Genomic DNA, 27,593 nt, shown 5'->3' on the forward strand with positions numbered 1-27,593 from the left:
GTAGCGTTTAAAGGCATGTCTAAAGCTAATGAATGCGTTCTGACTTATTAACACTGTTAAAGAGTTGGATTCCTCTTGCTAAATGCAGGCAAAGTGTCATTAAAGTAGTTGGACATATGATGGAGTTTCTGTGCCAAATGCACTTAGCCAGGGTTCGAAGATAATTAAGAGATTCATATTAAAACAATCAGTACAGGAAGTACAGTGGAAGTCCTTATATGGGCACTTTAACCGGAATAGCACACGCACACCAACAAGAGCTGACACGAAATCAAAGTCAGCAGAGAGGTGTGTATTTGTATGTGAGGGGAATTTAAGCTTGTTCAGCTTCCCAATGAACCCAGCATTATGGGAACAATGGATGTAGTTTGTTAATCCAGGGTAGCAGCGAAGTTGTGCAAGTGTGTTTCTTTAAAACTGGATTTCGTTGAAATTGGAAGACCCCCCTACTGAAAAATCCAGCTAAGTCTCCATGGTCTTCCAGCTTGGTTTTAGCTGGTCTAGTGTTTTGGTCACTTTTTAAGCTGGTCTAGCTGGCATATAATGTAAATGACATGAACATGCAGGGGATCATAAGTTGTCCAGAGATAGTGAGATAATGTTTTGTGTGCTTGCCCGTGTTCAAATAGCAGAAATGTTATGTGACCTTTATTAGAACGGATTTTGAGTGCAACCTTTTGGCATCGTGTATTGTGGTGTAAACTAAATAGCGCCCTTTTTTTCCCAAAGTTTCTTAAAACAATGTCTTTATTTATCATTCATAAAGCTAATCCCTTTGTTAACCTGTTAACATACATGCGTTTATAATCAGGGTACCTTTTAAGATTAAGGAGCACACACCTGTTACTGGACAAATACTGGCCGATTTTCTCTTGGTTGATCCACAGTAGCCTGTGTAGGGCCAACACATTGCCATCACTTATAAAAGATAAACTGTGGTTGAGCGAGTCACTCGCTGGGCAGTCAGAAGCAATGTCCAGGAAAAACCTGTAGACAAACCCCAAAACATAGCATTGTTGGTTACAAAATCCATTTTAGGAAGATATACCGAGCATCGCTGCTTTCTTACCTTCGAGCCGCATCAGAATTACTCTTCACAAAGTCATTAAAAGGCCTCATGTGCTCCTCTTTCGTGAATAAGACATGGTTGGCGATACTTTGCAGAATCTGCGGACAGGTGAAAATTAGTGATCTCACCGATCTGGATTACACCACTTTCGGTAGATGTCTTACCTTTGACACAAGTTTAAGACCTCTCTCTATCCTGGGCGAAGGCTTCTTGTCGAGAATCCCAGCTTCGTACGGAGAGACAATCGCTGGGTTGACGAACCGCAAGAACATGGCGCTACCTACGGCTCCAATACTGTTCTGAGGAAAACGCTGACTCACCACCTGAAACCAGTAAAGTAGGTTTTATGGCTGAGGAATGGTGCCATTTCATTGGACAGTTCAAAACCAGAATTAAAGGAAAACACCACCGTTTTTTTATATTTTACTATGTTTTTACATCAACTTAGACAAGTTAATACATACCTATCTTTACTAAATGCGTGCAATTCATCTTTGTACAGCGTGTCGTGAATATCTTAGCATTTAGCCTAGCCCCATTCATTCCTTAGGATCCAAACAGGGATGAATTTAGAAGCCACCAAACACTTCCATGTTTTATTTTGTGCCACCATACTTACTCATGTAACAGTCTTTAAATAGAGAAAACATGAAAATGTTTGGTGGCCTCTGAATTCATCCCTGGTTGGATCCTAAGGAATGAATGGGGCTAGGCTAAATGCTAACATATTCACGACGCGTTGTACAAAGATTAAGTGCACGCATTGAAAAAAAAGGGATGCATTTATTCGACTAAGCTGAGGTAAGAACATAGTAAAATATTGAAAAACGGTGGTGTTTTCCTTTAAAGTTTAAATGAAACCAAAAGCTATTGTATACTATAGCACACAGTCACATAGCTAGCTTTGGTCATTGCATACGTTCATCTACACCCAGACTTTTGGTTTTACAAAGACAATAAAAACTATTGCTGTGTGGAGACTTTCTAAATGAAATGGCACAAGAGGGGTTTAAATGCTGAAAGCTTTATAAAGCTGTTAAACAGTGAAAGTGGAGACATTTAAGAGTGTTGTTACAGAAGGAAAGGAAAAGCAGAGTTTTTAAAATACTCAGAATTGGAGTTTGAGCTCGAAACCATTCAAGTCCTATATAAAACTGCATTACCCACAATGCACCACTACATTTAATGCCTTCAAAGCACCAGCCCTTAGTTATAAAACTAGCAGCCCTCTAAACTAAGAGCTCATGCAAAGAGGAAGTCAAGGCTTTGTTGTATACCAGGTGCCGATGTTAAAAGGGTTTTCAGTGAAAAGCTTCAGCTTGCCGGAAGTCAGAAAATTAGTGTGATTTAATGTAATGACAGGACTGAGAAATAAATCTCAGATTAATGAAGCGATTCAGGACAGGAAGCAGATTTGTCCGTCATTTACACACTTACTGCTTTTCTCACTTCCTTTCTGTCTTTGACAGACGCTTTAGACAGGAGAGAATGACAAGTGGCCTACAGGACAGAAATGATCACAAAAATGTCACGACACAAGCTACATTTAAGCAATCGATTTAATCAGGAATATGCATAATTCTCCGGAAAGTCGGAAAACTCATGTGGGAATTCTCAACGCACATATTGACTGAACCACAAAACCAGTCATATGGGTAATATTTTAAAGGGGACAGAGAATGAAAAACTATTTTTACCTTGTCTTTGTTGAATAATGGTAGTCTACCCGCATTCACGAACATACAAAAAGTGCTAAACATGCTAAACATCAAGAAATTCCTCTTTTAGAAATGTCAGCCAGAAAACGGCCCAATCTGAAAAACTGATGCTTATGACATCATAGGTATCTAACATTTTTTGAGTGGCAGCAAAGTCAGCCAATCAGTAATGAGATTGCAAGTTAAGCCAGTAGGGGAAGCCAAATAGGTGCAAAACCACTTGTTTAAAATCCCCCACCCTAATAGAGCTATCTGAGAGAGGTTTTTAGGAAGCCTCTAAGGCATTACAGACCCAAACAAAATTTTTTTTGTCTACATGTCACATTACAGAACAAGAATAAATTCTATGTCACCTTTAAATATTACCAGTATGTTTGAAATAAACCAATTATACAGATATATTTCCTCAATATCATAAACTGCCTCATGCATATTGGACATTACACATGCACATTTCCACAGGAACGTGGACACAGGTAACAATGAAATCTAAAGTGCACCTGCGCAAGTTCAATCCACCTTACCTGAAAGAGACAATGGCAGACGCTGCGAAGTTGAGGAGGAAACTCGCCGGACGAACCGATTATGGCTTGAAAGAAGCGATCTGCCATCCGTAGGAGATTGCGCTGGTTCTCCTCCAGGTTCTCACCGGTTTCCAGCCTGCAGAAATAACTCAATCATCTGCAAGCCGAAGATGAACATCTCATACGCAGTACAAAATCACTTTCGTCTTGTTTTCGAAAATGAGATATTGTACATTATATACAAAACATTGTGACTTTTTCATCGTGATTGCTTTGTTATTCCCTATTGCATTTGAGATCACTTGGACCCCGAAGTGGTGCATGACGTAAGACTTAAAGGGATAGTTCACCCAAAAATGAAAATAATGTCATTAATGACTCACCCTCATGTCGTTCCGAACTCGTAAGATCTCCGTTCATCTTCTGAACACAGTTTAAGATGTTTTAAATTTAGTCCGAGAGTTTGCTTGACCCTTCATTGAAAATGTATGTACGGTATACTATCCATGTCCAAAAAGGTAATAAAAACATCATCAAAGTAGTCCATGTGACATCAGTGGGTCAGTAAGAATGTGTTGAAGCATCAAAAATACATTTTGGTCCACATTTTTCAAACTTATAGACTGTAAACGAAGCTCGGGCGCACAAAAAATAGCTGGGGCGCACCAGATAACACGTCAGCCACGTCGCACGTTCACGTCACTGCAGTCATGTGACTTCAGTCTCGGGCACGCAGTTCACAACAGACATGGAAGAGAAGACAATGCTGAATAAAGTCGTAATTTTTGTTATTTTTGGACCTAAATGTATTTTTGATGCTTCAACTGACCCACTGATGTCACATGGACTACTTTGATGATGTTTTTATTACCTTTCTGGACATGGACAGTATACCGTACATACATTTTCAATGAAGGGTCAACAAGCTCTCGGACTAAATCTGAAACATCTTAAACTGTGTTCAGAAGATGAATGGAGGTCTTACGAGTTTGAGGGTCATGTATGACAATTATTTTCATTTTTGGGTGAACTATCCCTTTAACAAGCCCATAACCATTTCACAGACTCCACAATCTGTGTTTCAGGAAAGTTGACATTTTCAGGGTCAATTGGATATGTACCTCGTAGGATCCACCTCAAAGCTTATCATCTGCCATTCGGATCCCGTGATGACGCCCCTGAGCAAAGGCTCCAATAACTTCTGGAGATATGTAGCACCATACACCTGTAGGGAGAGGTTTCCACTTGTGATCCTTAACAAATTCAAGCTGCTTCTGATCATTTGCCTGTTTACGTGATTGTGTATTTAACTTCAGCCGGTGCCGAAAGATACCTTGAAACAGAAAGTCATGATTTTACTGGCCAGGCTGTTTCCCCGGAATAAAGTCTGCATGGAATCTGCCAACTCCACCTCTTTGGAGAACATGTTCCACAGGAGCTGATATAACAGATGTCTCGAATCAAAGAGACTCACCAGGACACGAGCCAGCTCATCCTGAAAAAAACACAAGGGTCGTTTATAGCTCATTTATCTCACACTTAGTTTTGTTACTTTATCCGGACTTGCATAAATGTACCCACCCACTGGGAACAGGGCACCACATTGGCCAGTGCCATGGCGATGGGTAACTCTCCCTGATCCCCCATCATTGTGACCAGTTCGACAAGCCTCTCAAAACGATCGGCCAATGCGGTTTCAGCCAGCGTGTCAAACTCAGTCCCCTGCTGTAAGATCTTGGTGAGGACCTCCATAAAAGTAGCTCGGGTCTGCAGGTCCTTATGATACCCCAGCCCTGCAAGAGCACAGCAGAACATTACATTACATTACATTTACATAAATGCATTTTGCAGACGCTTTTATCCAAAGCGACACACAGTACATTACAAAGTATATATTTTATCAGTATGTGTGTTCCCTGGGATAAGGGTTGCCAACTCTGCAGGATTCCTGTGGAATTGGGCTACTTTAACATTGTTGCTTGCTGCAGGCTATTTTTCATGTCTGCGGTTTGAAGCAAACCAAATAATTTGATATTTAACCCCGGGAATGCGAATTTTAGCAGATTAACTCTCAAATTTTACCTATGGAATGCAATTTTAACTGGATGACCCCCCAAAAAACCCTAGTTTTGAGGAGCAATTGTGTGGGTTTTGCTGTGAAAACCTGGCAACCTTGAATTGAATACACAACATTTTGCACTGCTAATGTTATAAAAAATAAAAATAAAAAAATAATGAAGTAATTGCATTCACTAAATAAAACTGTTTAGACATTTGCCCCAAATAATTCATTACTGCCAAACAGATCAATTTTTACTTTGAGGTTTTGATGTATGTACAAAACCTAAAAAGTTTTTACTCATTACATAGATGCAACAGGTAGATGCTTTTATCCAATGCAACTTACAAAGCATATTTGCCATACATTACACTTAAATGCATTCCCTGGAATTCAAACCCATGACCTGGGTGGTGCTAGCAAAACTTTCCGTATTGTAGAAAGATTCACAGGGTTCCTTGTTTGTGTAAATGTGTTGTTTTAAAGGTTCATCAATGCAAACGTGTTGGCGTAGAGGCTACATGCCCAAAGCCTTTTGTTTAGTGGTTTGTGATTTTAGCAGTGTGTTCGTGTGAACTTAGTTTAGTTGATTTGTGTGTAGGTGAATATGTACACCGCAGGTGTTGGTTTAATGGTTTGTGTGTGCATTGGTTTTGGTTTATTGGTTAATAAAAATAAGCTGTTAGTTTAAAAGGTTTGCATAAATCACCTTAAAGGGGGGGTTCAATGGTATTTCAAGCATTCTGAGAGTTGTTTCCTCATGCTAAACGTAGGCAAAGTGACAAAAAAGCAGTTGGGCGTGTTACAGAGTATTTCTGTGCCGAATGCACTTCGCCAGGTTTCGTAGAAGTTTCGGAAAGTTTTTTTCGATTGCAGGTCCAACTTACGTTTCATGGGTTTCTATACATATCACTTCTTTATATGGGCACTTCCCCCGGAAAACCCCTCCCCCCCGTCAATCAGCAGGAGACGCTAGAACTTGCAAACATCTTATTATGCGACACAGCTTTGTTTAATTTCAAAACTCAACAATGGCACGAAAGAAGAAGTGTGTTGTAAGGAAAAGAAATCCAGCCTTATGTAAACAATGGATATAGTTTATTATCCGGGGTAGCAGCAGAGTTTTGCGTGTGTTTGATGCGTTGGATTTTCCCAAACGGGTCATGAGTTACATCCGGTAAGTAAGAGGCTGTTTACACTTGGCATTAACATGCGTTTTCGTCGATCGGATCACAAGTGGACGACGTTAATGCCAGGTGTAAACGGTGTTCAAAACGTTTTGAACGCGTCCACTTTCGACCACTTTCAACCACATCCAGAGGTAGTCGAAACCACTTTCGATCGGATCGCTTTGGAGTTGCGGAACGCAAATGTGGTTGAATGTGTTCGAACAGCCACACGCGACCGTCTCCTCTCCGCCCATTTATCTAATCTGAGGTATTAAACACAAGTTTTACATCTTTTTTCGATTCTGGCGTGAACATACGGTGAACAGCGCTATTTTTAGCCTTTCATTGATAAAACTACTGCGGGTGTTCTCCGTAGTTTCGTTTTGAAAGTGTGAAAGTTGCGCGATCCTATTTCATCAATTGCGCTAAAAATTCAGAGAAAGCTCTTACATACACACGTACAAAACTCTGTGCAGCACGTTTACTTGCTAAACAAGCAGTGGACTCCGACATAATATTAGTTTGCGTCCATATAAACTCATAATTACTCCTGCTCTGGTTTGAATGACAGCAGAGAGACTCACCCACCGTCTCACAGACCACCCCCTCACAGTATTCAGGACAGAAGCGGTCGAAAGTGGACAAAAGAGACTGATTTAAATACCAGGTGTAAACGTAATGTGTCTCTCTCGTCCACTTGTGATCCGATCGATGAAAACACATCTTAATACCAAGTGTAAACAGCCCCTAAGACTTCTGCCTTATGTTGTAAATATACGCGTGCATATTATATAAATGACACAAACATGTAGTGAATCATAAGTGTTGTATAGTGTTGCATGACTCGTACTCGTTCCACCCGTGGTAGTAACTCCTCCTTCTTCATTTTTTCGTACGTTATCGGAAAGAATCGGTAAAGCTAATGTTTCTTTTATAAATCTGATTACACTAAAGACTCTTCGGAGATATAAAGGATGTCATACTACTCTATACGTACTCCAGATTAACATCAGAAATGTAGAAACAGAGTGTGTTACGTGAGCTTTAATACTCTCACCGATGGAATGCATTAGGCCGCTGTCCACATTGGCATTGAGAAGGTTGGACATGGCCAGAACGGTACAGTGTCGTAATGATGCCAGACGTCTAGACATCCCTCGCTTTCGCCCGGTCACCTGCTGACCCTCGTCCTCCACTTCACTGCAGTCGTTCAGCAGGTTCATGAACAGAGTGAAGTACCTGCAGAGGCCAACAGGGGGCATAGTGATGACTAATAACCCCAATATGGGTTAAAGGGATACAGTAGTTCACCCAGAAATGAAAATACTTTCATCATTTTCTCACCATTAAACCTGTATGAATTTCTTTTTTTTTTTGATTATCATAAAATATTTTTTTATAAATGATGGTAAGCACACAGCTGCCAGTAACCATTGACTTACATAGTAGGAAAAACTATTTGTGGAATGGTGTGCCCTGATTTGTTGATCGGATTTATTGCATTCGGCAGAAAACGAGGAGTGGCGTTTATCGCGTTTTGAGAAAAAAGGGAGAAAAGATGACAGAATAACATGGCGGACATCGGATTTTGTGTAAAATTAAGATTTTACTTTTTAATACTGACCTGATACAATACACATTTTTATCGCGTTTTGAAACCAAACTCTTCATTTGTTTCTCCTACTATAGAAGTCAATGGTTACCGACAGCTGTGTGCTTACCATAATTTTAGGGATGCTTAACGATTAATCGCGATTAATCGATAGCAAAATAAAAGTTTTTGTTTACATCATATATGTGTGTGAACTGTATATAATAACTATGTATATATAAATACACACACACATGCATATATAATTATAAGAAAAAAATATATTTATATATTAGGTATTTATATTTATATATAATATAAATTATAAATAAATATACAAATGTATATACACATGTAAACATTTCTTAAATATATACATGCATGTGTGTGCATTTATTTATTCAAAGTTATTATATACAGTTCACACATATATATGATGTAAACAAAAACTTTTATTCTGCTATCGATTAATCGCGATTAATCGTTAAGCAACCCTACATAATTTATTACAATACCTTCTTTTGTGTTCATCAAAAAAATAAAAATAAACTCATACAGTTTTAACCACTTGAGGATGAGAAAATTAAGACATTTTTGGGTGAACTATTCCTTGTATATGACATCTGATATGGGATGTGGGTGCATTACTTGAGAAACAGCTGAGATTTGGCCTCCATCAGCTCCACACCATCACCCTCCTCTGGCTGCAGGGGGAGTCCGGCCAACAGAGACACCACCGCCTCCATGCTGGCCTGGTCCAGATCCCTGTCAATTAAATATTTGGCAGAAAGCGACTTTAATTGAAAGCTTAAGATACTTTTTATGTGTATTGTCTGTATTCCCTGGGATTGAAACCATGATGTTTGTGTTGCTAACGCAATGCTTTAGTGAGCTACAGTCAAAAACAGTGGCGCAAATGCACAGGTGTTTGTTAAAGCAGCGCGAACCAGTCTACATCTAAATGAAGACATTCAAGATGGAAATCATCTCATCGTGTGTTATGATTGGCCAAGCTATTTGCATTAGAAGTGAGTATGAACTCTGCAGCCAAGTGCCAGAAGCAATCGCTGAAATGATAAACAAAGAAGGTACTGATTGTTCGCACAACTTGAAAGTCTTTCTGAATCACCACCACTTCTGCAGGTTTGTTTCCATAAATGGTCTGAAGTTTCACAAGGGTTTTACCTGGTGAGACACTTGACGTCATCATCAGCCGCTTGGTTAGACGTTCCCATCACCCAGTCTGTCAAATACTCCACCATCTTATTCCTAAGACACACACAGATCCGAGACATCTCAAGATGAGGTCAACAGAGGCTAATCTGACTGTCAAATAAACAACATGACCGCAAATTTCCTCTCACCTGAACTTCATCTCCTGGCAGAAAGACAGGTCATCTCTACGTTTCATCATGACTTCCACCAGCTGGCACAATTTGGTTTTAATCTGAATGGCGAGGACCATGTTCCCCAGGATCCGCACATACCTGCCAACATACCAACACGAACCATTTGTTGAGAAAGAAAAGAGATATATTATTTAATATGATTTCTGTTAGAAAGGTTCACGAATTTGTCTTTAATACACACATTTCTCTTGTTGTCATTTTTAGTAAAGCGTAGCGCTATTTAGCGTGTGAATTGTGTGTTTTAGGTATTATTTGGAAAGAGAGTATGTTGGAAAATAGGAAAAGCTACTTTGCGCTTTTTCACGTACATACTGTACCACAACGTCATCGAAAAGATTCCTATTCATATGCATCCACAAAAACTCCTGAAAACATGGTATTATGCATGTCCGACCAGTAGCTGGCGATTACACACCATGTCTCTCGTAATACAGGTTTACACAGAGGCAATAATGGCATCATTTAGTGGTGCACAATCCAGCAAAATATCACAAATGTGCATATCACAATATGCATCGCAATGGTTTGACATAAATGTAATTTTAATACTTGCATGATCAAAGTATTAGGTCGATGTGATATCTGGCATGTGAATGTTTGTCGGGATACAGGTATGTGTGCAACTGTAGTGATATTTATTAGAGATGCACCGATCCGACTTTTTCAGTCCCAATACCGATCCCGGTATTCTTAAATTAATTGAATATCTTAAATGTGCATTTGTTCCTTCAGATGAAGTTATAGAGTGTATTAAGAAGACTTTGAATATAGTGCATAAAAACGTTTATGGTGCTTGCTTTTATAATACTTTGTCTTTTTAATCGCTTGGTAGTAACAACTACGGGTAACGCATAGTATCGGAAATTGGATCGGTCCTGTTAGTCGGATATCCGATCCAGCAAAAAGGGCTCGGATCGCCCGATACCCGATCCAGATATCGGATCGGTGCATCCCTAATATTTATCTTTGTTTGTTTATTTACATCGTTACAATGTCTGATTAGTTTTATTCAACAGTAGCTGCTTTCCATTACCCTTTAAATTATGCCAGGGGTGTCAAAGTCAATTTCATCCCGGGCCACATCAGCATCACGGTTGCTCTCAAAGGGCCGGTTGTATTTGAAGGACTGTATGAATGTATCAACTCTTTTATTACTGTACATTGCATAATTTTCTCTGCATTTGCTTACTATTGGTTTTGGTAATAACTCAATTTATACCTTTGAAAGTAGAAGCCCAGGCAAATAATGACAAAGTCTATAGAGTACAACCATTCTACAGATTATTTTAAAAATATTTGTGGTGACAAAAACACATGTTGTATGTGAGCACACTCAAAATGTTCTGTTATCCTTCATTGTGCAGGTAATAAAATGAGAGGCATTTTAATACTAATCTTTGTAAAAAAGCTGTCATTTTTTACCTGACTTTGAGTGTCTGATTGACTGACGTCTCATGAGTTCAGTGTTGTAGGCTACAGATCAATAGTTTCAATCGTTTATTAAAAGTAATCGATTCAGATGAGTCATTAGTTCGCGTATTTAGCGGGAATAGACGCGGTGTAAACTACTCCCAGCTGGACATCGCGAAACATTTCTGTAAACAAGACGGAAAACATTTTCTCGCTGGATACGCGTGTGCGTGCGCGAGAGAGGGAACTAAAGAACGAGCAGATACTGTACGTTTCTATATCCAAAGGCTGCAGCCGGAGGAGGTCGCATATGCAGCGTCATCAAGCCTGGTTTATTTAAGTTAACTAACCATTACATTCGCACGTCATACGCATATTACAACTATTTACTATAAACGAAGAATAATATTTAATTATTTATATTTTTATTTTTATTTATATAATTATATTTATAATTGTTAATATTCTGAAACAAGACAGTCTTGATGACGTATGCAGCCTGGAAATGCGACCTCCGGTGGCTGCAGCCTTCGCATTAAGACACGGCCACTCTAGTAGTGCGTGCGTGCGGGGCACTGCTCGTTCTCTCTCATGCAATCATCAACATTATCAATATAATTATATTACAAAAAGACTTTGGCGGGACAAAAATTTGTTTTGGTGGCTGCTAAAAAAATCACTGTAGGAAATAACCTGCAAAATATAAAACGTATAATAACAATAAAATAATCTGTAAACTCTCGCGGGCCACATAATTAACATAATTTGTAAACTCTCGGGCCTTGAGTTTGACACCCCTGAATTACGACAACTGAAACAGCTAGTTAAAAATGTGTGCAATGGAAACACGACAATTGCGCATAAAATCTCGTAAATAATCGCAAAAAAGTTTTAACGCTTGGGTAAAGTGAAGACTGCTCTGTTTGCTTTCGAGTCGCTCTCGCTGTATTTTGATGTCATACGCATGTCATTCTGAATGGTGCCGTATGACGTCGAACACACCTGTCGCCATGTTTTTTTGGAATTACTTATCATGAGACAACAATAGTAAGTTTTTTCGCATAACACTGGTTAAATGGAAACGACGTCAGTTTTTGGCATTTAGAAAATAACGTAAAAGTTTTGTCCTAATCTTTTAAAGGGATAGTTTGGCCAAAAATGATATTAAACCCATGATTTACTCACCCCCAAGCTGTCCGAGTTGCATATGTCCATCGTTTTTCAGACAAACACATTTTCGGATATTTTAGAAAATGTTTTAGATCTTTCAGTTGATTAAATGTAATGTTACGGGGTCCACCCATAGTCCACGACCTTCAAGACCAAAAAAAGTGCGTCCACCCTTCACAAATTAAATCCAAACGGCTCCAGGATGATAAACAAAGGTCTTCTGAGGGTAATCCGCGCGGTGTTGTTGTAGAAATATCCATATTTAAAACTTTATTAACGAAAATAACTACCCTCTGGTAGCGCCACCATCTTAGTCGCGACCGCATTCAGGATGAGAGCTTACGCAGCCTACGGAGGCTACTCTGCTGCTGCTCTGTGCCCCCGCCCTCCGAATTTGTCAAACGTCACTAAGAAAAGTGCGTACACTACGCTAATACTCTCTCCTGAATACAGAGGAGTCTAAGATGGCGGCGCTACCGGAAGGTATTTATTTCCGTTAATAAAGTTTTAAATATGGATATTTCTACAACAACACTGCGCGGATTACCCTCAGAAGACCTTTGTTTATCATCCTGGAGCCGTTTGGATTTAATTTGTGAAGGATGGACGCACAAATTTGGACTTGAAGTTCGTGGACTATGGGTGGACGCCGTAACATTACATTTAATCAACTGAAAGATCTAAAATATTTTATAAAATATCCGAAAATGTGTTTGTCTGAAAAACGATGGACATATGCAACTCGGACAGCTTGGGGGTGAGTAAATCATGGGTTTAATATCATTTTTGGCCGAACTATCCCTTTAATCACTGTGGCTTATTTTGATTGGTTGATCAGCATTTTTATTGGTTTGAACCACAAAACATGTGATGTCCATTCTAGTAGACACAGGGTCTGAAGGAGTCAAAATGGTGTCATGTAAACATTTGCAAGCACACATTATTGCATTTGGAAATATTACTGATCATGAGAATACAAAAACCAACAAGTACCTGACCAGGTTGAGCATCATGGTCTCGATGCTGACTTGGCCCAGGTGCTCTGCACTGCCTTCTGTGTGGTTATCTAGAAGGTTCTTCATGATTGTGATGGTCTGCTCCACGAACTGTGTGTTAGTCTCATTAATTGGCACCTGAAGACATTCAAGCACAGATTTAAGATTTTTGATAGCAACATTAAAGTTTAAAGCAACTTTTATATGTTGTTTGAACATAAATGTGTCATGTGTATGTACACAACCATAGAAAAATCTTCCCACTCCTTTGTTTTAACTCAACAGTCTCATAGGGCAAGCTGACATCACTTTGTGCAGGCCCCACCCACAACCTTCCAAAGACCACAGTTAGGCCAAAATTTTTGTATTTACATAATTCATTACCGCACGTTCATTATAAACAATGACGTTAAATTATTCATTTAACTGTATATTTTCGGTATAGATAAGAGTAAACAGGGAGGGGAGCAGCAGCTTATTTGTATTTAAAGAGACACACACAAAAGAAGCACTCTCCCATGGACACCCCAAAAAATGGGCCTTTAAAACATACACTCACCTAAAGGATTATTAGGAACACCATACTAATATTGTGTTTGACCCCCTTTCGCCTTCAGAACTGCCTTAATTCTATGTGGCATTGATTCAACAAGGTGCTGAAAGCATTTTTTAGAAATGTTGGCCCATATTGATAGGATAGCATCTTGCATTTGATGGAGATTTGTGGGATGCACCTCCCGCGCACAAAGCTCCCGTTCCACCACATCCCAAAGATGCTCTATTGGGTTGAGATCTGGTGGCTGTGGGGGCCATTTTAGTACAGTGAACTCATTGTCATGTTCAATAAACCAATTTGAAATGATTCAAGCTTTGTGACATGGTGCATTATCCTGCTGGAAGTAGCCATTAGAGGATGGGTACATGGTGGTCATAAAGGGATGCACATGGTCAGAAACAATGCTCAGGTAGGCTGTGGCATTTAAACAATGCCCAATTGGCACGAAGGGGCCTAAAGTGTGCCAAGAAAACATCCCCCACACCATTACACCACCAGCCTGCACAGTGGTAACAAGGCATGATGGATTCATGTTCTCATTCTGTTTACGCCAAATTCTGACTCTACCATCTGAATGTCTCAACAGAAATCGAGACTCATCAGACCAGGCAAAATTTTTCCAGTCTTTATCTGTCCAATTTTGGTGAGCTTATGCAAATTGTAGCCTCTTTTTCCTATTTTTAGTGGAGATGAGTAGTACCCGGTGGGGTCTTCTGCTGTTGTAGCCCATCTGCCTCAAGGTTGTGCGTGTTGTGGCTTCACAAATGCTTTGCTGCATACCTCGGTTGTAACGAGTGGTTATTTCAGTCAAACTTGCTCTTCTATCAGCTTGAATTAGTCGGCCCATTCTCCTTTGACCTCTAACATCAACAGGACTGCCACATACTGGATGTTTTTCCCTTTTCACAACATTCTTTGTAAACCATAGAAATGCTTGTGCGTGAAAATCCAAGAACTGAGCAGATTGTGAAATACTCAGACCGGCCCGTCTGGCACCAACAACCATGCCACGCTCAAAATTGCTTAAATCACCTTTCTTTCCCATTCTGACATTCAGTTTGGAGTTCAGGAGATCATCTTGACCATGACCGCACCCCTAAATGCATTGCAGCACCTGCCATGTGATTGGTTGATTAGATAATTGCATTAATGAGAAATTGAACAGGTGTTCCTAATAATCCTTTAGGTGAGTGTAGTATAAAAAATGACCTATAGGGCATTTGGACCTAAAACTTAATATGCACATTCTGGACCCACCAAAGAAAAAAAAATTGCCATATTAGGTGACATTTAAGGCTATATGGTGCAAAACTATGACTTACATTACAATTAAATTGACAAAAACAAGACCCAATGCCTTTCATCCCATATAAAAATGAAAAAATTGTGTTGAATTACCGGTCCCTGTGCATCGAAGAATCTGCCAATGCTGTTTTTGAGTTTGTTAAAGAGCATCGGGTACAGAGCCGGACTGAGCTCCAGCCCCACCAGGTCTTTAATGTTAGTGCGGATCTGATGGCCTTTCTCGTGACTGCACACCATCAGCGACAGCAGCCGGTCCAGAAACCTGCTCAGGGGCGTCTCCGGGTTCCCCTCGCACGAGGCCATGGACACCATGGAGCCCTTGCGATCGTTCAAGGTGCCCATAGGAGGACTGTAGGTGCAGAGAACGGACATGTTCCTCTGCAAGCACACACCGCCCAGCGCACACAAGAAACCCGTCATGTTGACCCATTCCTGAAAGATCATACACAAAGTTTATGTACATGACAAAAAATATAGCATGTTTAATATTTTCTCATGATGAAGAGAAGATTGGTTAGGACAGTTTTTACTACTTTAAATCTTAAAGAGGTCTTTACCATGTCTGTGAAATCTTATTAAATCTAATAATGAGATTCATCTGATTTCACATTGATTCAGTCTTTGACATGATCTTACTCATTAATAGTGAAAGTAAAGGTTACGGCTGTTTCTAACCTGACTGTCTTCCAGTTTGGTTTTCGGATGGCTTAAAATTAATTTGGTTGCATGCTCCCACTTAGCATGTGTGTCCTCCCATGCCTGTAAAGAGCACAGAAGCAGTTAAAATCACTCGCTTTAAATTAGTCAACAAACTGTGGATTACGTTTTAATGGTTCAGTGAACTATACAATCCAATCACGTAAGGAAAACAAATCAAGAATTTGCATAAGTTGCCAGTACCAAATGCAAAGCAGTTCCGATAAATATGACACAGCACCAAATGAAACCATTGCAAATCGGCTCTTCTCTTTTCTGAATGAAAACAGGAAGTGAGATGCTTTTAATGAGTGTGTGGTGTGTTCGACTTCATGTGGCACCGCACTTTGATGGCATATGATAAGAGCGGTCTACGCTTCAATCGCTCTTTGATGTCATATGCCTGGCACCACATGAATTGAACACACCTTATGCCTTTTCAATGGCAGCAGGTGTGGGTGAATGCGTGACCTCTGACCTCTGTGTTTCCTGGAGTGGGCAGTTCAATCCTCCGAAGCAAAGCCATCACTCTTTTTTGCAGAGCCGAACGGCCTGGGGCAACAAAAGAGGACATGGCAAGCATTTGTGTGGTGCCACATCAAATAGAAAAGCTATGTGCTGCCCTCTAGTGGCAATTACTGTGAAATAGTGTTTCCCAGTCACAGCATTGGGTAATAAGCCTTTGTTTTAACAGGGTAATAAGAAGAAAACTAAATCTTTTAATGAAACAAAAAAAACCTGTTCAAGTTTGTTGTGTGGTACAAAAAAAGATATAAATAAACAAAAAATAGACTGACAGACCTGTGATCATCATGTTACTGATAGACGCAAACTCCATGAAGGTGTTGTAATTGGCCAGGAGTGACTGAACAGGGATGTCTTCTGCGTTACAGCGGATCTCCGCCTCCTCACACAGGTAACGGAAACAAGACATGGCCACCAAAACCGCCTCCATGTCTGGACTCCACAGGAACATGTAGAGACAAACCTCCAGCTTGGTCTGTGCCTGCCTGCAGATAGCAATGTTGCTGCCCGCTGTGGCACGTTCCTGTGGGGAACAAAAGACAAAACAAATTTATAAAAGGCTTCAATAAAAACACCAGAACACCGAAAGATATAAAATGTGACCCAGTCTGTGGAAACCCCTCTAAAGTTAATTTGCGTGATTTTATTGGATCACAAATTACCTTCGGTTTCTTCTTTACTTTGGGAAAGCAAGGTCAAGCTCAAATCATACCCATAATCCCACACAAGATATAAATGACAGAGGCATCTCACCTTGTTTCTAAGGAGGAATTTGTTCCTGCAGATGAGAATCTCTCGCAGCCACTTGAGAATCTCTGTGCTGTTGATCAACTGATGGCCATACAGCTTCTTGCAGATGAAGAACAGGACCTGAGAACTGAACCAACAACAAACAATGAGCCAAACAGAGCTTCAGCGTCCTCAGGGTGTTGAGTCTGATGAGTTACCTGATGTCCCAAAATGTTTCCATCGGAGCATCTGGGTTCCACAGCTCAATGCTGTCAGGCTGATGAAGGACCAACAGAGCCTGAAAAACAGATCCTGATCAATCACCGATCAATAAACCTACCCAAAATCAGCACAGGCCCGCCGACTTGAGAGCCAAACGATGATGTAACCATTAAAGTGTGTGCATAGTACACCTAAAAACAGTAATTATTGGCGTGAGTAAATTACAAAAAAATTAAATGCAAAGACACAAATAGACATAAATGAATGCCGGGCGACACAAACTGACGCGAATTGGCGACATGATTGCCCAATTTGAAAACGGTAAATATTTGCGTGAATAAATTGCATACAAATTCAATGCAAAGACACAAATGGACATAAATTAATGCTGGGCGACGCGAATTGGCGACATGATTGCCCAATTTGAAAACGTGTAAATATTTGCGTGAATAAACTGCATACATATTCAATGCAAAGACACAAATAGACATAAATTAATGCCGGGCGACGTAAACTGACGCGAATTGGGTGACATGATTGCCCAATTTGAAAACGGTAAATATTTGCGTGAATAAATTGCATTCAAATTCAATGCAAAGACACAAATAGACACAAATAGACATAAATTAATGCTGGGCGACACAAATTGGCGACATGATTGCCCAATTTGAAAACGTGTAAATATTTGCGTGAATAAATTGCATACAAATTCAATGCAAAAACACAAATAGACACAAATAGACATAAATTAATGCCGGGCGATGCAAACTGACGCGAATTGGGTGACATGATTGCCCAATTTGAAAACGTGTAAATATTTGCGTGAATAAACTGCATACATATTCAATGCAAAGACACAAATAGACATAAATTAATGCCGGGCGACATAAACTGACGCGAATTGGGTGACATGATTGCCCAATTTGAAAACGGTAAATATTTGCGTGAATAAATTGCATACAAATTCAATGCAAAGACACAAATAGACACAAATAGACATAAATTAATGCTGGGCGACACAAATTGGCGACATGATTGCCCAATTTGAAAACGTGTAAATATTTGCGTGAATAAATTGCATACAAATTCAATGCAAAAACACAAATAGACACAAATAGACATAAATTAATGCCGGGCGATGCAAATAGACGCGAATTGGGCGACATGATTGCCCAATTTGAAAACGGTAAATATTTGCGTGAATAAATTGCATACAAATTCAATGCAAAGACACAAATAGACACAAATAGACATAAATTAATGCTGGGCGACACAAATTGGCGACATGATTGCCCAATTTGAAAACGTGTAAATATTTGCGTGAATAAATTGCATACAAATTCAATGCAAAAACACAAATAGACACAAATAGACATAAATTAATGCCGGGCGATGCAAATAGACGCGAATTGGTCGACATGATTGCCCAATTTGAAAACGGTAAATATTTGCGTGAATAAATTGCATACAAATTCAATGCAAAAACACAAATAGACACAAATAGACATAAATTAATGCCGGGCGATGCAAACTGACGCGAATTGGGGCGACATGATTGCCCAATTTGAAAAGGGTAAATATTTGCGTGAATAAACTGCATACAAATTCAATGCAAAAACACAAATAGACACAAATAGACATAAATTAATGCCGGGCGATGCAAACAGACGCGAATTGGGCGACATAATTGCCCAATTTGAAAACGTGTAAATATTTGCGTGAATAAATTGCATACAAATTCAATGCAAAGACACAAATAGACACAAATAGACATAAATTAATGCCGGGCGACATAAACTGACGCGAATTGGGTGACATGATTGCCCAATTTGAAAACGGTAAATATTTGCGTGAATAAATTGCATACAAATTCAATGCAAAGACACAAATAGACACAAATAGACATAAATTAATGCTGGGCGACACAAATTGGCGACATGATTGCCCAATTTGAAAACGTGTAAATATTTGCGTGAATAAATTGCATACAAATTCAATGCAAAAACACAAATAGACACAAATAGACATAAATTAATGCCGGGCGATGCAAATAGACGCGAATTGGGCGACATGATTGCCCAATTTGAAAACGGTAAATATTTGCGTGAATAAATTGCATACAAATTCAATGCAAAGACACAAATAGACACAAATAGACATAAATTAATGCTGGGCGACACAAATTGGCGACATGATTGCCCAATTTGAAAACGTGTAAATATTTGCGTGAATAAATTGCATACAAATTCAATGCAAAAACACAAATAGACACAAATAGACATAAATTAATGCCGGGCGATGCAAATAGACGCGAATTGGTCGACATGATTGCCCAATTTGAAAACGGTAAATATTTGCGTGAATAAATTGCATACAAATTCAATGCAAAAACACAAATAGACACAAATAGACATAAATTAATGCCGGGCGATGCAAACTGACGCGAATTGGGGCGACATGATTGCCCAATTTGAAAAGGGTAAATATTTGCGTGAATAAACTGCATACAAATTCAATGCAAAAACACAAATAGACACAAATAGACATAAATTAATGCCGGGCGAAGCAAACTGACGCGAATTGGGCAACACGATTGCCCAATTTGAAAACGGTAAATATTTGCATGAATAAATTGCATACAAATTCAATGCAAAGACACAAATAGACATAAATTAATGCCAGGTGACGCGACTTGGGCGACATGATTGCCCAATTTGAAAACTGTAAATATTTGCGTGAGTAAATTGCATACAAATTCAATGCAAAGACACAAATAGACATAAATTAATGCCGGGTGACGTGACCTGACACGAATTGGGCGACATGATTGCCCAATTTGAAAATGTGTAAATATTTGCGTGAATAAATTGCATACATATTCAATGCAAAGAAACAAATAGACATAAATTAATGCCGGGCGACGCAAACTGACGCGATTTGGGCGATATGATTGCCCAATTTGAAAACATGTAAATATTTGCGTGAGTAAATTACATACAAATTTATTGCCAAACGCGAATAAACATGAATTCACTCCAGCCGACGCGAAATTACGTAAATTGGGCGACAAGATGGCCCAATTGGAAAACGGTAAATATTTGCGTGAGTAAATTACATACAATTGAGCAAAACAATGGTTGCGAGAATGCAATACTCAACTCAATAACTTTATAAAAAAAATTCAAGTGTGAAATTTGTGTGATATGCTGTCATGTAAGCTAAACAGCTGAGAGCTTATTGACACTTATGGTTTGACGTGTCCAGTCCAGAAAATGGAGAAAAGCATGGTGACGCGAAAACAAGTAATCCCTCTAGTAATCTAGAGCGAGTAAAAGGGCGCAGGTCACACTAGACTTTGAGCATGCAAATATTCACCAGACTTGAACTTTTTGATATGCAACAAATATCTTTGCACGAGATTCAATGGTCAACGTTGTTTTTGGTGTGCACACTCCATTACAACATAACAGTAAACAGCGATGTTCTTACCTCCATGGCCTCCTGGGAAATCTCTCCCATGTTAGAGAGAGGCACAAGCTGCATCAGGCCTGTGATGAGCTCCGCCGTACTGCTGTGGACCTCCAGACTTGTTTTACCTGAATTCTGATTCAAACACATTTATAGAATACACAAAAAAGATGAAATGTGAGAGCACAGATCAAGCAAAAGAAAGCTGAACCTTCTCACTTACATACAACATCAGTTTGGGATCTGCGTGAATGAGCTTCACTAAAGCCAGCAGGAGATACTTGTGACTCCTGATGTCCAGATCGGTGGCTTTCTCTTTAAACTTCAAACTGCTCATTTTCTCCTTAAACGTCAAACTCTGACAAAACAGAAAAGAGGAAAGAAGGTGAAACTAAAAGATCTAAAAAAAGTGTTGATATATTCACAAAATGGGTATTATGGGTGTCTAACCGGTGTCAAGCGGAGAGGGGCGTGACTGCTGCAGCCCTGGACCACTCGCCCAAGAGTCTCTGCAAACATGAGACGCAGCTCACCCGAGTAACAGTACACCGTATCGATCTTCGGCCACCAGTCCAGAGGGGACTACAACATGATGAAAGACACACAGAGGACATTTGGACACCGTGAGAGTGAATAAGACATACTATCTGTCTGAGGTGAAGTAAGGAGACCGTCGGCTCTTACATTGGTGATGATTCTGTGCAGTGAATTCACCAGCACCAAATGGAAAGTAGGAGGTGAGGACGGAGCCAAACACACCTGGGAACGTGCAGAGATAAAGAAAGTGTGAAAGAAAGTGTGTACGCCGTACAGACGATGCAATCTTTGTGGGAAGAGATAAACACCTTAAATTGCTGATTGTTGTGCGGGTTGATTCTGAAACAAGACACGAAACAGTCGATCATCAAATCCACGTCTGCGCTCTGGCTCCCGGCGCCTCTGGAAAACGGCTTTGTTGGATTAAACAGCAATCCCTGTAGGGAGATAAAACAACATGCAAGTCACGGTGCCATAAATTGTATGAGAGTCAATTTGGTTAGAAGTGAAACTCATTTAAAAGCATTGTTGCATTGTGGTGGAGTAGATAGCTTTTTACGAGAAGTCGTATTGGCGTTTATATTAGTGATATAGATCAACATATCCAGATTTCATTCTACCTCTTTTTGGGTACATTTACATAAAACATCTGTGCTAAAATTTTGTTTCTTTCGCACTGTGAAACGTTTTGCATATAGATGGCAACTGTGTCAAAAGGATACGTGTTTAAACCATAGACTGTACAAAAAATGGACGTATTGTCTGTGACGTCACACATAGGTTTCTGAAGAGCATTTTTAAAGCCCAAAGTGGGCGGAGCCTACCATCGCAATCTTGGAAGTGGCTCACCATACGTCACTTCCAGATAACCAAAAGGAATTTTGTGGGTGGAGCTTAGGTGCCTGGTCCTGAAACCACACCCACCTAGCCCGACGGAAGTGACTGCAGCAGCGATCACCCTGTAACTCAAGTGGCAACGCCCTTAATTATGCTTAATATAATTGAAACGGATGAGTTACAAAAAAACTAACCCCCCTTACAGTTTTCATGAAGGGCAAAATTTGCTATATGCTTTTTGTACCAGGTTGTACACATTTTTTTCTGCTGTAAAGTTGAAATTTTTTACATTTAAGGTCTATGGGATTGTTTCTAGCACCCAGTCGATGGATTGCATTTTATGTCACTTTTGTGTTGGATTCACGAGAGAGACATGATGGTTCCCCCTCCGTAAAACAACTAAAAACGATGTAATACGCATGTTGTGCCAGTAGTTGGCGATGTCCCATGACATCTGTTGTAATACATTTATGTACATGACATCATCGCTTTTGTAGTTTACACTAAGATGAAAACGGTATAAATGTAAAAATTGTGTAAATGTAAAGTGTTGTGTTGTGTAAATGAGCCCAGAGTTATATTTTTTCATACCTTCAGATCCACCACGATGGACTGCACCAGCACGAATATGACAGAATGATCTTCCCAGCTGATGTACGTGGATGCTTTACACAGTTTGACACAGGCGATGGCTGCGCTCTCCGTAAGCTGTTTGCTCCCACCGTGACCAGTCAAAGCTTTCCGTAGATTTTCTAGGAAGAGCTTCTGCAGGAACAAACATAATACAGCCTATTTTTCATAACTGTAGTGTATACTTCTGTACGACTGTTGATATTTCATTATTAACTCTTTCCCTGCCAGTTAGCGGATGCATTTTTTATGATTTTCACAAAATGTTAATGCCTTCAAGAAAATATTCTTCTTTAAATATATAAACATACAATATATCAAATGAAAGAACAGACCTCCGCTTTTCTCTTTTTTTCACATGCTGAGAAAATGTAATTTTTGTGAAGGACTTTTAATAGAGATCAGATTCAGAGCGATCCTCAAAACATCCACGGAGTTTGAACTATTTAAACATAGGGAAACTGAGGGTGCAAAAATATCAAAATACTGAGAAAATCGTTGCCAAATGAAGTCCGCAGCAACACATATTACTAATAAAAAAACACATTAAATATGATCTTGTATAATCTTGAAAATGTATAATTTTGACCCATACAATATATTGTTGGCTATTGCTACAAATGAACCTGTGGGACTTATGACTGGTTTCCTGGCCCAGGGTCACAAATATTACGCATATGCATTTATTTCAAAAATAAAAAACTATTTTAAAGCTATAATTTGTAACGTTTGCCTGTGTGGCGCCAACACTGTTAGAAACATTAAATTGCAGGTTACTTTATCTATACCAGGGGTGCCCAAACTTTTTCCTACAAAGGGCCAAAAATCAAACCTGACTGAGAGCTGTGGGTCGAAAGTAAATGTTGCTATGTTATATTAAAATTCCTTAAAATTTCTAATATTTAAAAAATAAATAAGCAAACATTACTCTGTTTATGAATAAATAATGCAGTTTTATTTTCAAAGGCCCACATTTTGCCAATCGTTTTTAAATTTCCTTTTGTCTGTGTGCCACTGCCTTGACCTCTCCATTATAATGCTACGTACACACCAAACGCGGGGCATCGCGTTACTCGCTCTAGGTTACTCGGAGGATTTAACTTCGTGTCATGCGAATGTTTTGCTCGAATTGAATATTTTCAACTTGGGGGAAGACGCGTTTGAGGCGAATAGCGCGTCTTTGCATTGACTGTGTATTTAACCTACTCGCACAAATCGTTGAACTAGCGTCTGGTGTGAACCCACAGTAAGTCTATAGTTCCCGAGTTCGCTATAGTTCCCGAGTATGCATGATCAGAAAAAGAATTATTAACTTTAATTCCTTGAAATTTATTACAATTTACATTTTTGTAATGTACAAATAAAACAAAAAATGGTACATTTAAAAAAAAATTGTAATTAGAAATATTAACAATCTGCATCAATGACGTTTATCCTTTTTCCTTATCTCACGTGGCATGACGGGACAAAATAAAAGTCATTGGTGGGCACCTCTGATCTATACGTAGGATAAAGTCAAATGAATTTAGCAGTGCCAATCTGGGCAACGTAAGGAGACAATCAACACTTCATTGTAACCTGAATGTCAATCGGGTATTTGTATAAATATTTGTGCGTGTGTTTGTGTGTAAGCGAGTGCCTTGTTGTCTTTGGAGTCATCTGAAGTTTCTCTGGAAATGTCTTGCGTGATGTCAGGACAGAGGATGAGGAGGATGATCTGCAGAGGCCACACAGCCGCCTTCCTCTTTGGACTCTCAGCAAAACTATCAACCAGATCAAACAGCTTCTCTGCACAATCTACAACACACAGATCTAACATGTTTAACCAAAGCAATAATCACATTCTGATACATTACAGAGGGGTTTGAAATCAACATACCGGCCATGTCCGGCTGTGGCCTCTGGTACAACATGGTAAATTCATCGGGATAATTCTCTACCCAGTTCCAAAACGCCTGTAAGTTCAATCAAAAGATACACATGGACACAAGGAGTCAGCCCAAACAAAACATAAAAAGTGTTTCTTGCTTATTTCACTTTTCATAGTTTCCCACAAGTACCTTCTCAAGATTATAGATGATGCTCAGCTGCGCCAGCTTCTTCAAGGCTTTAAATTTAAACACAGTTTCTGCAGAAGAAAAACACAGGAAGATCACGATCACTCAACTTTACATCTTGCTTTTGTTTATTAAACCCTTGCACTGTTTCAGTGATTTGAAGCTAAAGTGGGTCTTTTTGTAATGTTTAAATACTTTATCTTCCCCCCGTTAATGTGCAGTCGTATGTTGATTTCCCCAAACAGTGTAAACACTGTGCCACTATTGAAACTATTTAACCAATGGCGCAAGTTTGGCGTTATCGTTTGTCCAACTAGTGGAAATGGGAGAAGGGTTTGGAAACAGCTGTTATTATTATTACTAAAATACATTTGGTTTCATAAATAATCCAAGAAATGACACACATGGCTTTAAGCACTGGTTTATAAGCATCAAATCTGTACGAGGAGAGTATACTGATACCTTGCAGGAGACGTTTAAGTTTACAACAGTCCACATTGATGTACTGAACGAGCTCGATGTCATGCACGTCTACATTATCTTCAGGGCAGACGGTCAATTCCTGTAACCTGCAGGGAATCATATTAGCGTCGCTATTAGTTTAATTAAAACATAATAAATTTATTAAAGGTATAGTTCACCTAAAATGAAATAATGTCATTAATGACTCACCCTCATGTTGTTCCAAACCCGTCTGTCATCTTCAGAACACAGTTAAGTAGTAATATTTGGTCCGAGAGCTTGTTGACCCTTCATTGAAAATCTATGTACGGTATACTGTCCATGTCCAGGAAGGTAATAAAAACATCATCAAAGTAGTCCATGTGACATCAGTGGGTCAGTTAGAATGTGTTGAAGCATAGAAAATACATTTTGGTCCAAAAATAACAAAAATTACAACTCAGACTGTAAACGAAGCCCAGGCGCACAAAAAAACACAAAAAAACAGCTGGGGCGCACCAGATAACACGTCAGCCGTGTCGTACGTCATCCACGTCACTGCAGTCACGTGACTTTAGTCTGGCGCATGCGCTTCACAACAGACACGGAAGAGAAGACAATGCTGAATAAAGTCGTAATTTTTGGACCAAAATGTATTTTGGATGCTTCAACACATTTTAACTGACTCACTGATGTCGCATGGACTACTTTGATGATGTTTTTATTACTTTTCTGGACATGGACAGTATACCGTACGTAGATTTTCAATTAAGGGTCAACAAGCTCTCAGACTAAATATAAAACATCTTAAACTGTGTTCTGAAGATGAAGGGAGGTCTTACGAGTTTGGAACGACATGAGGGCAGGATTTTTCTCCATATAATGGATTTTAGTGGACGTCAACAGATTACAGTTTAAATGCATCTTCAAATGGCGATCCCAACTGAGGCATAGGGGTCTTATCTAGCGAAACGATCGTCATTTCTTCCCAAAAAATTACAAATATCTACTTTTAAACAATTCTCGTCTTACACCAGCCTTGTGACGCACCTGTGTGACCTTATGTATTACGTAATCACAATCGAAAGGTCACGCATGACATATGCGAAACTACCCCAGTGTTTAAAAGTGGACCTGATGTAATGATACTAATTAATGTCTTTGTATCAGTTTATTGTTTAAAATGGTCCGCAATGTGCATTTCACATATTCATTGCGTGACCTTTCGACTTAATTACATAATACGTAAGGTCACGCCGGCGTGTCATACGGCTAGTGCAAGACCAGAAGTTGTGGTTGAAAAGTACATATATTTTTTGCAAAAATGACAATTGTTTCGCTATGTAAGACTGATATGCCATGGTTAGGATCATTTAGAGTTCTACGAAGCTGAATTGAAACTGTAAACTGTTGAGGTCCACTAAATGGAGAAAAATCCGGGAATGTTTTCCTCAAAAAACGTATTTTCTTCTCGACTGAACAAAGAAAGACATCAACATGTTGGATGACATGGGGGTGAGTACATTTCCAGGATTTTTTATATAAGCGGAGTATTGCATTAATCATCACTATGCCTATCGACCAATCAGCATTCAGGATCTATTTTCAAATCAGAAATTAAATAAAAACAGAATTTCAGGATTAGCACTCACTAATGTTTCTGAATGCATTTACTTTAACTTCTTAACCCTGTTTTGCTTGTTCGATACTTGTTAAAAACGGATATAAATCTCATTGTAATTTATCCACTCAATCCTTTGTTGTCTTGTTACGAGTGTGTGTACCTGGTGGAGATGCGGCTGAAGACGGCGTTGTAGTTACTGCAGCTCAAAGAGAACAGAACCCCACAGGCCGAGTGGCGCAGCTCGGCCGCGTGCTGGTTTCCCTCGCGGTACGTGTGGATGAAATGACAGATCTCAGGCAGCAGCTGCTTCACGAGCATCGTCTCATCTAGACGCATGCTGTCTTTTGGTTGCTGGAGAGAGATATATATTAGACTGAATGAGGTCTATCAAGAGATAAACATCTAATGGTTTAATTGGATAGTTTTTTTTATCAATTGTCGATAAATCTGTGATTTCCAATCTTCAGAGCAAGCTTGAAATGATGCTTGACTGTTGGAGAGTTAACTATACCAGTAGATGTCTCAGATTTTAACCTGAAAAAGTTAACCTGAAATGTATTCAACTAAGATGAGGGAAAAGAAAGGGAGTTTGCATAGCTTATTATTGAACAAATAATGGCTTGAAAAGAAAGAAAGACTCTGTCTCTCACCCCTGCCAGACACTTCTCCAGTGTGTCCATGATGATTAACTGGGACAGGTAGAGATTCTTCTCCGCAGTCTCACCAAATATTCTCTGTAAGAGAGACAGACCGCAAACTAAGACGGAGAGAAAGACAGAGGAACACACAGAGTCCAGAACAAACTTTCATGATGGACTTTACAGGCAGTCATACTGAAGCTATATCTATCTG

At 39.4% G+C, this 27,593-nt stretch overlaps 1 protein-coding gene across 2 annotated transcripts in view; it reads right to left on the minus strand.

Moving 5' to 3' along the window:
• The window catches only part of nf1b (neurofibromin 1b), a 72,970-nt gene that overhangs the window by 39,791 nt on the left and 5,586 nt on the right, over positions 1-27,593 (minus strand). Inside the window, exons 3-33 of one of the 2 annotated variants that reach the window (XM_065260629.2) lie at positions 27,392-27,475; positions 26,902-27,092; positions 25,139-25,245; positions 24,680-24,747; positions 24,499-24,574; positions 24,259-24,416; positions 22,581-22,754; positions 21,461-21,589; positions 21,300-21,374; positions 21,066-21,197; positions 20,839-20,973; positions 20,637-20,750; positions 17,144-17,223; positions 16,950-17,073; positions 16,473-16,719; positions 16,150-16,223; positions 15,651-15,734; positions 15,069-15,407; positions 13,113-13,252; positions 9,495-9,617; positions 9,316-9,399; positions 8,779-8,895; positions 7,597-7,778; positions 4,893-5,104; positions 4,645-4,806; positions 4,433-4,536; positions 3,312-3,447; positions 2,507-2,569; positions 1,234-1,392; positions 1,070-1,167; positions 841-987 (exon numbers count right to left, since the gene is read on the minus strand). In XM_065260629.2, coding sequence (XP_065116701.1) covers positions 841-987; positions 1,070-1,167; positions 1,234-1,392; positions 2,507-2,569; positions 3,312-3,447; positions 4,433-4,536; positions 4,645-4,806; positions 4,893-5,104; positions 7,597-7,778; positions 8,779-8,895; positions 9,316-9,399; positions 9,495-9,617; positions 13,113-13,252; positions 15,069-15,407; positions 15,651-15,734; positions 16,150-16,223; positions 16,473-16,719; positions 16,950-17,073; positions 17,144-17,223; positions 20,637-20,750; positions 20,839-20,973; positions 21,066-21,197; positions 21,300-21,374; positions 21,461-21,589; positions 22,581-22,754; positions 24,259-24,416; positions 24,499-24,574; positions 24,680-24,747; positions 25,139-25,245; positions 26,902-27,092; positions 27,392-27,475 — 4,118 coding nt within the window. The remainder of the gene's footprint in view (positions 1-840; positions 988-1,069; positions 1,168-1,233; positions 1,393-2,506; positions 2,570-3,311; positions 3,448-4,432; positions 4,537-4,644; positions 4,807-4,892; positions 5,105-7,596; positions 7,779-8,778; positions 8,896-9,315; positions 9,400-9,494; positions 9,618-13,112; positions 13,253-15,068; positions 15,408-15,650; positions 15,735-16,149; positions 16,224-16,472; positions 16,720-16,949; positions 17,074-17,143; positions 17,224-20,636; positions 20,751-20,838; positions 20,974-21,065; positions 21,198-21,299; positions 21,375-21,460; positions 21,590-22,580; positions 22,755-24,258; positions 24,417-24,498; positions 24,575-24,679; positions 24,748-25,138; positions 25,246-26,901; positions 27,093-27,391; positions 27,476-27,593) is intronic. The other variant, XM_065260636.2, reaches the window with a different exon arrangement.

The sequence above is a fragment of the Paramisgurnus dabryanus genome, chromosome 10 (assembly GCF_030506205.2).
Source record: "Paramisgurnus dabryanus chromosome 10, PD_genome_1.1, whole genome shotgun sequence".
Lineage (NCBI taxonomy): Eukaryota > Metazoa > Chordata > Actinopteri > Cypriniformes > Cobitidae > Paramisgurnus > Paramisgurnus dabryanus.